General features: G+C 44.3%; 1 protein-coding gene across 5 annotated transcripts in view; it reads left to right on the top strand.

The window, feature by feature from the left end:
• The window catches only part of LOC129670287 (glutathione S-transferase alpha-4), a 29,281-nt gene that overhangs the window by 615 nt on the left and 13,230 nt on the right, over positions 1-15,436 (top strand). For 2 of the 5 annotated variants that reach the window (XM_055598777.1, XM_055598776.1), the window contains exons 2-3: positions 6,930-7,008; positions 14,300-14,410. In XM_055598777.1, coding sequence (XP_055454752.1) covers positions 6,930-7,008; positions 14,300-14,410 — 190 coding nt within the window. Of the gene's footprint in view, positions 1-6,929; positions 7,009-9,524; positions 9,625-11,718; positions 11,818-14,299; positions 14,411-15,436 lie in introns of those variants that run through there. The other 3 variants (XM_055598778.1, XM_055598780.1, XM_055598779.1) reach the window with 3 other exon arrangements.

A 15,436-nucleotide genomic window follows, 5' to 3' on the forward strand; every position in this document is an offset into this window, starting at 1 on the left:
CTTCCTTCCTTCCTTCCTTCCTTCCTTCCTTCCTTCCTTCCTTCCTTTCTTTCTTTCTTTCACATCAAACTTCAGGTACTTTTCTTTGTAAATAGAATATAACTAATGGAATTCTTTCCACCTTTATGTTACCCTTGCTTTCTGCATCAGGGCAGGACCGGTGACTATTGGTTAATAAGGAAAAGGAAAGTGACAGTAAAATTTGCCGGTTTTGCTAATGACACATCCTCTAGGTGAATTTTCTTTTTCTGGTGTCGCTCAGCTGGCAGCCTAGTTTCCTCGCCTGCGTGTGCGGTTTTTGCTTTTGTTCTATTCTTTCAGTCTCCTATGGACACTTTCAGGCACAAGCAAACAAAACATTTCATAATTCTACGTGTGCAGCCCTCGCCCTGTTTGACAGTCATTAACTTTATGCTGATCCTGTTTGGTAAACTCCTGCCTCTTCTGGATTCGTGGGAGTATTTTAATGCAAACATTGTTTCTCGTGGGAGTGCCACGCTTCGGTATTTATTTCCAACAGGCAAGGATTATCACACCCACCGAAACCAGCAGGTCTTTTTATCCTCATGCGGTTTTTAGTCATGTGCATTGTATTGCTCCAAACAAGGGCTGTAAGCCTTACACTGAGAATAACTTCAGACTTATAAAAAAGGTTGTGAAGTTGTACCACAGAGCCCGCAGCCCTCCCTGGTGCTAACGCCTTACATAACCACGTCACACTGAGAAAGAAAGCGGTACCGGTGCATGAGTAAATGGGCAGCAGACTTCACTCCTTCACCACGTGTTTCCACTGAGGTCCTCTTACTATTTGGGGATCCAGGGGTGTATTTAGTCATGTTTTCTCAGATTCCCCGAGGCTGCGGTGGTTTCTCAGCCTTTCCCTTGTTTCAACCCCTTGACATCACTGAGACCATCCGTGAGGAGTCACTGAATAACACCTGCCTCTCCACCATGTCCTTGGTCCCAGAGTCCGAGCCATTATGTCACAGAATGTTCCATGTCCTGGATATGCCTGATTTCTACTTTGTGGTTGGGGAATTGTTTGTGTTGTTTTTTTTTTTTTGTTTTGTTTTGTTTTGTTTGTTTCTGTTTTTACAGTTGTCACTTTGCCTTTCTGGGGTGTGTGTTGTGGGGGGGCTGGCATCCAAAGCAATATTGGATCCTCCTGAGTATCCTGTTGTTGCCCTGTGTCATGTAGATCCTGCAGCTTTGGGTCAGCAGGACTGAACCTTTCATGCTCTCCAACAGTTCACAGATGTAGGTTTGGGGGTGCCCCAAGTCAATGCTTTCCTTTAGGAGCACTCTCTTGTTCATGGTGTCTCTTCATAGCAATAAAACAGTGCCTGGGACAGAAGCCAAGAACGGCCTTGACTGATGGGATTTAAGCGCGTGTGCTTCCGTGCCCAGTATTCATGGGAGCACACTCCTAGTATTCAACTGAGCTGTTATCAAACCCAGGGCTTCATTGATGCTAGAGAAACATCAACCACAACCCAGTCTTATTTTTGTCTTAATACCTGAATGATTATTTGTAGGCTCTCTCTCTCACACACACACACACACACACACACACACACTTTTTTTTTTTGTACAGTTTAGAAATTAAGTATGGTCCGTTAGTATTGTTTTCAGACATGTGTTGACTTACTTCGATAGTCCTGGCTGGATACCTATCACAGCAAGTAGAGTACTGGGTGACAGGCTCCTGGAACAGAACTCCCATGTTAGAAAAATTCACCATGGGGCGGAGAATTGCAGAAGTTGTGAACACAGCAGAAACACCTCTGGAAAAAGGACGATTTACCACTTTCAGAGAATGTACTACTAAGAAATTTTTAAACGGAGGAAAGTTTTCAATGAGGGGTTTTACGTACAGAACATACCCCTCAACATAGGAAGACAAAAAGCAAACCCCATAAAACAAGAAGGAAAACAATCCATAAGGCAGTGGTTACCAACTGTCAGAATCAATGCTGCAGCTACAGTATTTTAACTAGAGGGGAAAAATCAAGCACAAACATGGAGACCGGCTTTTATTTAATCAATGTAAGCATTTTTGTGCAAATAATTCAATAATGAGAGAGTACTCATACTCCTTTAGAGAGTATCTCATGTTTTGTTTCAAGTGCAACTATACACAAATAATGAACCACGAATTGAATTAAACCAACGGGAGGAAGAAAATCTCCCTAGCCCTCTAGTCTCCATTCCTACTTGTTTATTCCTTTCTTTCTGTTTTTGTCTTGTTTTTTAATGTATGTGTGTGGTTTCCCTGCATGTACATCTTTGTGCTGTATACATGATTGGTCCCCGCAGAGGCCAGAAGAGGGCGCTGGATTCCCTGGACAGGAGTTGCAGATGGTTGTCAGTCACCATGTGGGTGCTAGGAATCAAACCTCTGGAAGAGTAGCCAATGCTCTTAATCACTGAGCCATCTCTCCAGGCCCCATTTCTGACTATTTCTGTGGGAAATATTTCATGAGACCTTAAGTGGGCGGCCTGTGAGAAGACATACTGTCAGCAGGGCTGATGTGAACTAGCTCTTTAGCTCCAGACAGGGACTTTGGGCTTGCGGGGTTCCCTTCCTGCAGAATGCCAGTCCTATTTCCTTTGCCTCAATCCAGACCTTTTCAGATGAAAAGCCACTCAGTAGCTACTGACCATTTAAGAGCAAAATGAAAAAAAAAAAAAAATAGAAAGATGGTTTTCTCAAAAAGCTAACCCAGGGATGTTGACTGGCAGCAACTTCTCTGAGCCTCCTGCTCCAGGCACTGTGGGAGAATCACCAAGGGACAGCGATGACAGAAAGCTTTGGGAGACTTAGGGGTTTGCCTGTATTTACCTTCCGCCAACAAGGTGAGGACATGGTAACAGAGGCAGCCCATTTTTTCAGCTTTATAGAGGAGAGTAGAAACACGCCTTACTGAGAGTGCCCTCTCGTCTTGGAGCAATTCAATCAGTTCTGCTTCTGCAGCAAGAAGACCCTCTTATAGATCATGTCCACAGTCATCAGTTTAATGTTTAAAATTCCTGGAAAGGCAAAGGCTTGGTGGCAGGTTCATTCTGAGAAAGAAAATGTCCTGGATTACTCATCTAAGGGTGAGGCTTAGCTTGGGCCGGACCCTGAGAGCATGGCAGCTAGGAAGTAGGAAAGAATTTTATCTTGTCCCTGCAGAGCTTGCCTTTGCCTCAGGAACACAGGCTCTAAGCTCCTGGAGTGTATGCCTAATCGGAGCGTTGGAGGCTCAGAAGCCTAGCCAGTACGATATAGGATGAGCAACTTAAGCCTTACCTAAAGCTGATACAGGCTTGGAGTTTGTAGTTACATGGCATCAGCTCAACTCTTGAGGGAGTGAAAAACATCATCTGGGCAGTCAATGGCACCCACATGATGGACCCCCAACAAAAACCCTGCACACCAATGCTCAGGTAAGTCCTGGTCGATGACCTCTCTCTCACTCTTTCACTTTCTCTCTCTCTCTCTCTCTCTGTGTGTGTGTGTGTGTGTGTGTGTATGTGTGTATGTGTGAAGTGCACAGACATATAAAAATGGTATAGTTACAGAGGCTCCAGCATATGGGCAAAAATGAATGACCCAGGCACTGGCACCTGGGAGGAGGCATGACACCTAACAAGTCAGTTAGTTAATAGCATGTCCTGGCTAGTGTTGACACAAGCTAGAGTCATCTAAAAGGAGCAAATGCCTCCATAACTTCTAACTGTAGAGCATTTTTTAAATTACTGCTTGATGGGAGAGGGCCCAGCCCATTGTGGGTGGTGTCATCCTTGGTCTGGTGGTTCTGGGTTCTGGTTGAACAAGCCATGGGAGGAATCCAGGAAGCAGCACCCCTTATGGAAATTCAAGGCATGAGACCCTGCCTCAGGAAAACATAAGTCAGGCATGGTGGCTTTTGCTTTTTATCCCAGAACTGAGGAGGCAGAGGCAGGCATATTTCTCTTTGAGTTCAAAGCCAGCCATAGCTACACTGAATACCCTGTCTCCAAAACACACAGCCAAACAAACAAACCAAAATAATTAATAAAAAATGACATGGTTCCTAGGTTAAGAGCACTGTCTGTTCTTCCAAAGGTCCTGAGTTTAAATCCCAGCAAACACATGGTGGCTCATAACCATCTGTAATAAGATCTGGTGCCCTCTTCTGGCATGTAGGCATATATGCAGGCAGAATCTTGTATAATAAACAAATCTTTGAAAACAAAACAAAACAATAACTACAAAATTACCAAACATGACTTTCTTCCCATGAGGCTGACCTTAAATTCAATTAGAAAGTCGTTGGTTGTATCAGCCATGCCATTTTGCCTATCGTGCTGGTAAGTGTAATATACAGGATCCATAGCTGAGCAGAACGGTTCTCCCCCAATTAGCCATGTATTGCCTTTTTGGCTACAAAAGTCTGCCATCAAGGAAGAGACTTTCAGCTTGGTTCTAGCTTGACTTCTCCATGGCCTGCAACAAAAGAACGCAGTCTCTTGAGCACTACCTACGTTCCTTCTAGCTCTGGCATGTAACCAACAGCACTGGCAATAGCCTTTACAGTTTGTAGGACTCAGGGGCCTCCCTGGTCATCAGCTCATAGGGAAGTAGTCCAGCCCAGCACTGGAATTCTTGCCTAACATCTTTATGGCTGTTCCTGTGATTTCCTTTTCTGCCCACATAAGAATGCCTTCATCGAAGCTCTGTAATTGCTGGGCTTGTTGTTGTTCTAAATATATTTCCAAATCTGTAGAACTCTCAAGGTTTAGCAACATACAATGAAACTTTTTTATAGGAAGCATTTCTGAAAGTCTACTGCCATCTATTATAACCAAATGTCAATTGGTCTTGGATAATAAAGGGAATACTGAAAAGGAAACATTCCTAAAGTCTAGTGTAGAATGAAAAGATCTCTCTCTTGGAGGCTGGAGATATGGGTCATTTAATTCAAAGCACTTACATGCTTGCAGAGGACCTGGGTTTAATTCCCAGCACTGACATGACAGCTCACAACTGTCTGGAATTTCAGTTCCATTTGATCTGATGCACCCATCTTAGATCTGTGGGCATTGCACAGATGTGGTAGACATCTACGCAAACAAAACACCCATACACACAAAATTTTAAAAAATTCTTAAAAAAAAAATGAGATCTCTTCATTCTGTCATCACTTGTCAAAAGAGCAATGTTAGGTACAGCAGCATGGATGAAGGGATACTCAGCCTCATTCTCACATGCTGTCTTGAGACCATTACACATCTTCCCACTTACAATCGCTTCAACAGGACTGGCTCAGTCCAGGACCAGGATCATGATAGACGAGGGCCCAGCTGTCCCTTCTCTGTCTGTTACTGGAGCCAGCTACCTGGTTCTGACAGGTCACAGCCCAGGACCATGGCTTTTGCTTCTCTGTCAGCCACCTCTGGCCTGGCTGCTAAAGGGGCCTAGGTCTGGGCGTACAATTTTCACCCCCAGGACATTTTCTTTCAGGAAAGAAATATACACCGCATATGTAACCCAGAGGTTACATTTAATCTTTTGCACCTGTACTGTTCTATTTTCTACTCCCCCCCCCCCCACCTTTAGTAAACTTCCATTCTGGCTCTGAAGCATTCCAGAGGCGGCTGAGCACAGAACTTTTTGTCAAACCTTTACCTCGGAATTCTGCCTTGACAGAAATCATGCCCCTTGTTCTTTCGAGTGACATTGACAGGCCCCTTTTACCTGCTTTTCTTTGTCTTCATCCACTCCTAAATGTCTTAGTCCTTCAGGATAAACTCAATCTGAATGCTGGTCTAAATCACATAGACTCTTGAAGCCTCTCCTTTGACATAAAGATCCCATCCCGCCATGGGGCCCAGCCAAACCACTAAGGCCCCATCCCAATCCCAAGGTCCCTGCAGAAATAACTTCTTTCTCAGCTCTCCTGTGAACACAGTCCTGGCCTCCTCTGCATGTGGGACCATGGGTTTCTCCATCCTCTGTATGAAAGTTGTTCCTGGAGAAGTATTACCTGTCCCTTCAACCCTGCTTTCTCTACACACTGATTCTTCCCATCTTTGGATCCGAGGAAGGGCTCTTCAGTATAGATTCTAACACGTACCCTCTTCCCCTTATACACCACCAGCTGTACGACATGGCAAGGCAACACCTTCATCTCATCTACTCTTTTTTTTTTCTCTGTTTTTCCTACCAAATCAGACTAGAATGTGTAATGCTACCCATATGGCTCTTTCTCTTTGGAAGTCGTCCCGTATTTTCTAGGCAGACAGCTCAGCCACAGTTGCATCTTTTGAGTGACCCTTGGCAGTGGCCACACAGTCGCTGCCACAGCTGAGAATGAGAGCCCCGTACAGGCTATTTCAGGGATGCAAATATGCTCTATAGTCCCATCGGCTGTTTGGAAGATACCCCCGGACTCAAATGGTAGGCCCCGTTCATCAAGGAGGCATGTCAGCCCACAACACCTAGGGGACGACAGCCAGCCACCCTGTGATTCCGCACAGGGATGTTCCACCCTTAGCTCAGTCTTGGTGAGGTTATGTTTGTTTGTTTGTCTGTTTTTTTGAGACAGGGTCTCTCTGTGTAGCCCTGGCTGCCCTGGAACTAGCTCTGTAGACCAGGACGGCCTCAAACTCACAGAGATGCGCCTGCCTCTGCCTCCCTGGCTCTGGAATGTAAAGGTGCGCACCACGACTGCCTGGCTTTGGTGAGATATTTTATTCCTCAGATAGCAGGGAGCATGGGGTTGCTTCTCCTTGACACATGCTAAGGTCCTTGTTTAGGTGCCACTTGTGTGGCCCGACTTTCCCCAGAGAGATGCAATCAGTGTCTCTTTGCCCAGATAGGGCATCAGTGACAGACAAAAGGAAACTTATCTAAAAGCCCATTTTCCTCGTTACACCAACCAGTTTGCCATGGTTACCTACAGGAGCGTGATTGAAGGGGTCGCTTACAGGAAGATGGGGGACTCGGGAACCTGCATCACTGAGAAGTCTTCCTCAGCACAGGTAAGGAGAGCTGCATCCCAGACCTCGTCAGACCGCTAGAAGTCAGCTGCACAAAGGCACCTCCTGTCCCATAGTAATTGAAAACTGATTTAACCTCGAGAAGTAGCTAGCTTCATGAGTCTTGCAAGGTTTGTAGGTCTCCTGAGTCTTGTGGGCCACTTCAACTTACCGGGATTCTTTGCCACAAAACGTAACAAAGACTGCTCTCACCTTAAAGAGGATGTGATGATTTTTCTAGAGCCAAAGTCGAGCGGCCATGGAACACAGACTTAGTTTACTCCAAATACTGTGTTCAGATATGGAAGCGAGAGACTAGGAGTCAGAGCCTGGCCTCTAGACAGAGAGGGAGAGGAGACATGGATAAGTAGGAAAGGTGGCAGATTTCCAGGATAACAGGCTTCTTCCTCAGTCGGGTCTAGCCACTCATCCTTAGTAAGCATATTAAAGGAGCCTGTTTAAAGGTGGGATTCAGAGCTGGGGTCGGTGGTGGTAGCACCTTTAATCCCAGCATTTGGGGAGGCTGAGGCAGGCAGATCTCTGTGAGTTCAAGGCCTGCCTAGTCTACAAATCCAGTCCAGGACAGTCAAAGCTAAACAGAGAAACCTTGTCTCAAAAAACCAAACCAACCAGCCAAAGAAACAAAGAAAGTGGAAAATATAGCCATATTAGGGAGAAGGGCAAGGATCCAGTGACCTCCTCCTTTCCTGCCTCAAGTCTGTACTAAAATGAGATCACAGTTTAAACAGAGAGCTGAGGATATGCACATCTAAGCAGTAGTAGTCTTGGCAGTGGTCCTGTCGGCAATGACGCATCATTTTTCTGGGCTTCAGTGTCATCTTGTAAGATGTTCTGACAAACTGTTGGAACTGTGACAAGCAAATGGCTTCCCAGGAGACAAGTTGTTCCTCTGGCTGGGACCTAATCTTTCTCCCTTCATGAGATTCCTGGGGAGAGCCGCCTTTCTTTGAGCTCCACTGTTTGAATAGACTGATAGTCAGATTGAGAGACACAAAGTGTCTCTTTAAAGTATCTTTATTTCTGCCAGGCCTGTTACAGAAACTTACCCTACTGTGCATTAGGACAGTTTTGAGGGGCCGCACTTTGTAAGAGGAGATGAGGTCCATGAGGGGTCTGTGGTCATGAGTGGATTATTGTTCCTGAGGAGCGGGTTAGGTATTGAAGAGCCAGGCTTAAACCTGGCTTAAAACCATCTTATAGTAAGGACAAACTAGGTTCATGTCTATCTATAATTAAACCTCTGTTTCTCGAGGATCGGGAAATGCCCACCTGTAATCTTAACTACAAATGGCTCCAGGGATGGCAATCATGTCTTTTATAACCATCTGCCTCATTATATACAATACAGGGTAAAATGAAAGGGGGAAAATCTTCCTTACTGAGAAAGAGGGGGAGAGGACAGAGTCATGCGTTCATCAGGAACCCACTCCTAAGAAGAACACATGAGCTTGCCCCTCTCTTTCTTTCTCATTAAGGAGGATACACTTTTTTCTTTCTTTCATTTTACTCTGGGCAGTAAAATGGGCTTCCTTTGATTTTTGGATTAACCAACCTCCAGAACTGTAAGTCTCTAGTTTGTTTTCCAAATAAACTCTTGAGTCTTGAATATTCTGTTTTAGCATCACAAAAATTGACCATAGTTAATGCTCCCATTCTTCTCTATTGTACCTCATGATTTTGACTCACAATTCACAAACCTACAAGCAATAGTCCTTCAATATGTTGCTGCTGTAGTTATTTTAAATAAAGTGCATGCATCCACATGCTTATTGCTATGATGCATGGCAACCATGGTTGGCCTATGCCAAGGCACGTCCCTGAGTAATTACATCAGGCAACAGATCTGGTGTAAGGAGGTTTATTGGGAGAAGGGGGGAGTGAGGGCCTGGACAAGGAGTTGGGGTAGAGGTAGCCAGTGAGCCATGAGGACAGGAAGAGACAGAGAGAGAAAACTCACTCTCTCAGGGAGGGAAGAGGGAGAGAGAGAGAGAGAGAGAGAGAGAGAGAGAGAGAGAGAAAATGTGGGGACAGAGAGAGAAAAGGGCTCTTTGGCTCTGAGGCCAAAGAGAAAGAGAGAATGGAGGAGGAGGAGGAAGAGGAGAGAGAAGAGAGAAAGAGAATGCAGGAACAGAGTGAGAAACTGAGGTGGCATGTGGTCCTTTTATTAGGGACTCACTTGGGGGCTGCAGATGATGATTAAGAGGTTGCTAGGTCCCCGAGGACAGGCCAGCTGAATGGCCTGGAGCTAACGCTTTTATTACCTAGCTTCCCCCATACAGATAGAACGTAAACACTGCCAGCATAGGAATTGGAATCGTCATACCCCCTCCGTAGTGCCAAAACCCCCAAAGCGTGTACTCCAAAGAGTGTGACTTTGTTTGTTGAATGAGCCAGTGAAAGCTGCTAGGGCAAACCGTTTTTCTCCCTGGGGAACAAAGTGTTAAGGATCAGTGAGTGTGGAAAGCCTTGGAGGCTTGCGCATTTCCTAAGTGCTCAAAGGCTGGTGGGCGGAGATTTCAACCTGGCCCGAAGGACTGTAATCTTTGATTTAACAGCTTCTTTCCCGAGTGCTTGGAGGTGAGATCCCTGAAGAATAAGGTGAGTGTGTGTGTGTGTGTGTGTGTGTGTGTGTGTGTGTGTGTGTGTGTGTGAATAGTTCCGCTGACTAGTTAAACTATTTTGCTAACGCTACGGCTTATAATCAGCGATTCTGTGATTTGGTGTTCATTACTTCAAAGCTTGTGTAGGGCAGATTAAAGGCATACATTTTTCTGCATAGTAGATAAGTGGTTGGTACGGTTCAGAGGTCTTCACGGAGTTAGTTTTCTCTGCCAATTAAATAATTAAAAGGCAGGGGAAATCTCGACCGCAACAGGTGGCTTGGGAAGAAATCTCAAAGGCCGCAAACGGGAGCAGAGAGGATCATCGGTTGAAGAAAGGCATTCACTGGGGATAAGGAGTCACATGGAGAAAAGGCTTCTGCAGCACAGAAGCCGAAACAGCCAGTCTCTTCTCAAGGCCTGGGCTTTTTTAAGTCCCTGAAGAGTTTTTCTCCGCTAATTTAAGGCTGGTCAGTTTGAAGAAAGCATGCTTTTCTGGCTTGCAGCTGTTGTGTGAACTAGTCCTAATCCAGCCTAGAACCTGTTAAAAGTCTCCAAGGCCATTGTTTTAAGGGGCCAGGAGGCTGTAGAAGAAGCCAGCCATTTTGAAAGTTCATCATCTTTATCATGTATTCATGTCTGCTTACCTGAAAGTCTATCTAACTCCTAGTCTTTCATGATTCTAAAGAAAACAGCAAATGGACGCCTTTACAGGCTTGCATTGTCTGTCACAGCTTATGTACAACTGGGCACACTTATTAACTCTAACTTAAAAAATAAGTATGTAAGATTTAAGTGGGGCTTAACTGACTGCTTAACATAAGGTGCAAAGCAGATTTTGAAAATATATATTAGTATTCGAGCCATCACACATATATATTGAAGATTTATTTATTAATTATGTATATAGTGTTCTGCTTGCATATATGCCTGCACAACAGAAGAGGGTACTAGATCTCATTATAGATGATCATGAGCCACCATGTGGTTGCTGGGAATTGAACTCAGGACTTCTGGAAGAGCCGGCAATGCTCTTAACCTCTGAGCCATCTCTCCAGCCCTCATATATATATGAGGAGTTTTATTTTTTTTTCTTCCTAGGAAAGCCTCAAGTATTGTTTTTAACTTACTGAAAAACGAGGTAGACACCAGCTATAGCATGCCTTGATGCTTCAACAGTAAATTTTTTTTTTTTCTGCATCTATGTATCTGTTCCATGTGTTTGGAAGATTTAACCCAAATGATCAAACACTGAGGTTTTCTTCCTGGTCCTACTCGTTCACTGAGCTGTGCTATGCTGAGACACTGGGGCTCTTGAAGCAAGCTCTGATTAGGTTTTTGTTTGGGTTTGTTTCTCAGACTTGCCCAAGCCTTTAAATATCACATGACAGCACACTTCATTTAGTCTTGAGTAGCTTCAAGGACCTAGGTAGCTAAGAGTCTCTTTCCTGACTTTACATTTTGCATCTAAGCCAGCGTGTAAGCCCTTGGCATTTTGTGAACATAAACCGATCCAATTAATTGATAAGCAGTTTAGTTTCTGAGTATGAAAGATGGGAGAAGATACTTAATACAAACACCTGGGTCCCTCAGGAGCTATGTGGCTGCAGTGAAAATACACAAAACTGATTGAGAGCTTCTTGGACGGGCTGGTTTCAGGCAGGAGCCTATGCTAGCTGGCGCAGTTGAACACAGAAATCTACCCAGATTCCACACTGGCCCAGTAGTTAGCTCATGGGAAGAATAGACAAGGGTTACTGGCTGACCCCACAGCAGGCTGATTGAATTTTCACTCTAGATTCAGTTTCCCAAACTTCATCTGGGCCAGGTCTCCTCACTTCTTTTCCTTTTTAAATTTGACTGTGTATGTGTGTGGGTGTTTTGTCTGTGCGTATATCCACGTGTGTGCAGTGCCTAAGGATTCCAGAAGAGGTCCTCTGGGGCTGGAGTTACCGACTGTTGTGAGCCACTATGTGGATGGACAATGAGAATGGAGCCCGGTCCTCTGAAAGAGCACCCAGCACTCTGAACAGTTGAGCCCTCTCTCCAGCCCCAGCCTCTGCTTTCCCAACAGGCACCTAGAAGAGACCACTGTATGGTGCTCTCAGAAGAACGCCGCCCACTTGTAACAGAAACAAGGCTGACTTCTTTTCTCACAAGCAAATCTTCAACAGAGAAGGGGAGTTTTTAGGTTACTGTGTTTATCAATTTGCCTATGCTGTCTCTCCTTTCAGCTCTTGAGCAGTAGAAACCAGAGCTGAGTGCGGGTCAACTGGCAGCCAGTTTCAAATGTTTGCATTTGAATGAAATCCAGGACAAACTGTTCTTTTGTTTCCTCCATCTCCAGGGTATAAAAGCAATATTTCTGCCGCACCTTTTCTTTCTTTGTTTTGTTTATTTATTCATTTTTCATTCTGACAATGTACTTTTAAGAAATGAGATAACTTGGGTTTACTTTTTGAAGGATAAACAAACTTGGTTTTCTACATTACCAATCTTTATACTAATTTTTATTGAATCAAGAAGAAAGGATTAGAGGCTTCTATACTGTCTGTAATGTTGGATAAATTTACATGTGCATATAATCTCATTCTTCATGAATTCAATTTTTTTTTTCTTTTTCTCCCCACAACTTGACACAAGCCAGGATCATCTGGGAATAGGAAATTTAAATTAAGAAAATATATCCATCAGATTGTTTGGCCTGTAGGCAAGTCTCTCTCTTCTTTTCTTTTTCTTTTTCTTTTCTTTTTTTTTTTTTTGAGACAGGGTTTCTCTGTGTAGTGCTATATAGATCAGGCTAGCCTCAAACTCACAGAGCTCCTCCTGTCTCTGTCTCCTGAGTGCTGGGATTAAAGGCATGTTTCACCACATCCAGTTGGGTCATTTTCTTGATTTATGGCTGATGGCTGATGGGAGGGGGGTGTCAGGGAGCAGCCCACTATGGGTGGTGTCACCCCTAGGCAAGTAGTCATGAATCCTTGCCCCAAAATTTCAGTTTTTGGTTTGTCGGTGCTCAAGTCTTGGTAACTGTTATAGTATCTCCTTGCTCATTGTTGATTCTGTCTGTCTGACTTTTGGTTAATCGGGTCGATGGTCTGGAGCTTGTTTAGCTTCTCAAGAATCAGCTCTTAGATTCACTGATTCTTTGTGTTTTCTTTGTTTCTATTTCATTCATTTTTGCTCTGATTTATTTCCTCCCATCTACTAGATTTCAGTTTGGTTTGTTCTTGTTTTTCCATGTTCTTGAGTTGTTTCATAGAGTCACTATTTTTGCTCTTTCTGATTTAAAAAGTAAATATTTATTTTCATTTAATGCATTTGAGCATTTGCCTGCATGTATGGAAGTGTACTGAATGCATACAGTGCTCAAGGCGGCCAGAAGAGGGCATCTGATATCTGGAATTACAGACAGTTGTGAGCTGCCATGTGGGCTCTTTCTGTGAACTGAACCAAAGTCCTCTTGGGGAACAGCCAGTGCTCATACATGCTGAGCCATCTCTCCAGCCTCTTCCTAACCTCCAGAGCATACCTTTTCCTTTTAGGACTGGCTTTAATGTGTCCCAGATATTTTGTTGTGCTTGTTTTAATTCATTTGACTTTATTTTTATAAATTTTCTCAGTAATTATTTCTTTGACCCAGCCATTGTTCATTAATGTGTGTGTGTGTGTGTGTGTGTGTGTGTGTGTGTTTTTAAGATTTATTTATTGTATGGGTGCTCTATCTGCATGTACACCTAGGTGCCAGAAGAGGGCGACAGATCCCAGTATAGATGGTTGTGAGCCACAATGTGGGTTTTTGGGAATTGAACACAGGACCTCTGGGAGTACAGACAGTGGTCTTAACTGTTGAGCCATCTCTCCAGTCCCAGTAATGTGGTTTTCAATCTCCAGGAGTTTGTATAATTATTAGGAATTCATTGATTTTAGGCTTTATTACATTGTGAATCAGGTAGAGTTCATGGAGTTATTTCAACTTTTCTAACTTTGTTAAAATTTATTTTGTGTCACAGTATATGACTTATTTCAGAAAAGATTCCATGAGATGCTGAGTAGAATATTAACATTTTGGTGTTTCGGTGGACATTCTGTAGATATCTAGTAGGTCCATTTGATGTATGGTGTCTGTTTAATTTCTGTCCAGATGACCTGTTTATTGGAGAAGGTGGGTGATTAACACTTTATGCTGCTAATAAACTGTAACTAATATTAAAAAAATACAAAAGAGAAAAAAAAACCCCACTTTATGCTATTTCCTAAACATGTTCTTTGGGGAGGGGGGCAGAGACAGGGTTTCTTAGTGCAACAGAGCCCTGGCTGTCCCGGAACTCACTCTGTAGACCAGGCTGGCCTTGAACACTCAAAGAGCCACCTATCTCTGCCTCCACCACCGCTGCCTGATTTAATGGATAACTTTAAAGACTGCTACTTCTGCTCAAGAAGTGGGATGTTGTTGACAGCCTAGAAACCCAAAGCCCTTCCTACCCCAGGCTGCTCACAAGAGCAGCCCCTTGTCCCGACTTTGTGCCTTTTCTGCCTAGCTTTACTTCCTGCGTGCGCATCCCCACACAGGAAATGTGCTTACCGTGTTTCATCACAGCTAAAAATGGAAACGAGGCATACAATGTGTACTAGTTTGTTTCTCAAATGTTTCTTTCACTGCTGCCCTTCAGGAAACTCAGAACCAGTCAGGAGTCATGGAAGCCAAACCCAAGCTCTACTACTTCTGTGGCAGGGGCAGGATGGAGTCCACCCGATGGCTGCTGGCTGCGGCTGGAGTGGAGGTTTGTTCCTGGTTGGGGGTGGCAGCTTAAGTCCCATCTCCTTCTTCCCCTTTCTGTCCAGATGTTTTCTTAGATAGAAGGGAGAGATTACAGTCATGATGTACATGGGACTTGGATGGGGTGCACTGAGGGCCTGGGGTATCCTGAAACTCCTAAGATGGAAAAGATCCGAAGGGAAGGTTAGCTCATTCCCTCCACTGGGACTCTAGGTTTCTCTGAGGCCGTTTAACCCCTGCCTCGGCACCTCACTTGTGGAATCCATGGCTGCCAGCTGGAGCTCTGGCCCAGATATAAGATTTGCCGACTGGCTTTCCCCTTAACTCCAAACTCTCCCAACCGACTTCATAGAGATGTTAGAATCGTTACGTCTCTCCCAGTCTGAATGCCATCTCTTCGGGAACAGGGGTTCGCTGCTGTTTTTGTTTCCCTCTTTTCCCTTTAGAGACGCCTCCCTAGTCTGTTTGTCTGTTCCACCAGGTCTCAAAATGCAAAGGACAAAGTCACCCTCACAAAAGCTTCAGGAACCCCAGCTGTAAATGACTATGGCCTTACCCGAGTAGAATCTTTGGATATTATCAGTCTCAAACATAAACTTAACTGGGCTTGCTATAAAGGAAAAATTATAAAACCAAAGAAGGAGAATAGAGGAAAAGAAAGAGGGAAAATCATTAGAAAAGTTTTGGGCAAAGATAAATTTGGAGGGATGGAAGAGCTAGTTGAGGCAAAGCAAAAGTGCGAAAACAGGGGCTTGGGAATCCGTAATATAGGTAAGCTGCTCAAAGGTCTTCTGGTCCCATTTCATCTCTTCAGACTCATCCAACCAGTAGCTCCCCCAGCCACATGCATCCCAGGATAGCTACGGATGCAGCCAACACATTACAAATGACAACGTCATGTCACAAGTCAGAAGGTCAGACACCCCTGAAAGCTAATCTCGAAATACCTGCCTCACCATGCTTGTGGATGGGAGATGAAAGTTCTGTGGTTCCCTTTTAGTTTTATTTATTCTGAAGACTATAAGGTGTT

This window comes from Psammomys obesus, unplaced genomic scaffold (genome assembly GCF_907164565.1).
Source record: "Psammomys obesus unplaced genomic scaffold, mPsaObe1.curated_primary_1811, whole genome shotgun sequence".
Taxonomy (NCBI): Eukaryota; Metazoa; Chordata; class Mammalia; order Rodentia; family Muridae; genus Psammomys; species Psammomys obesus.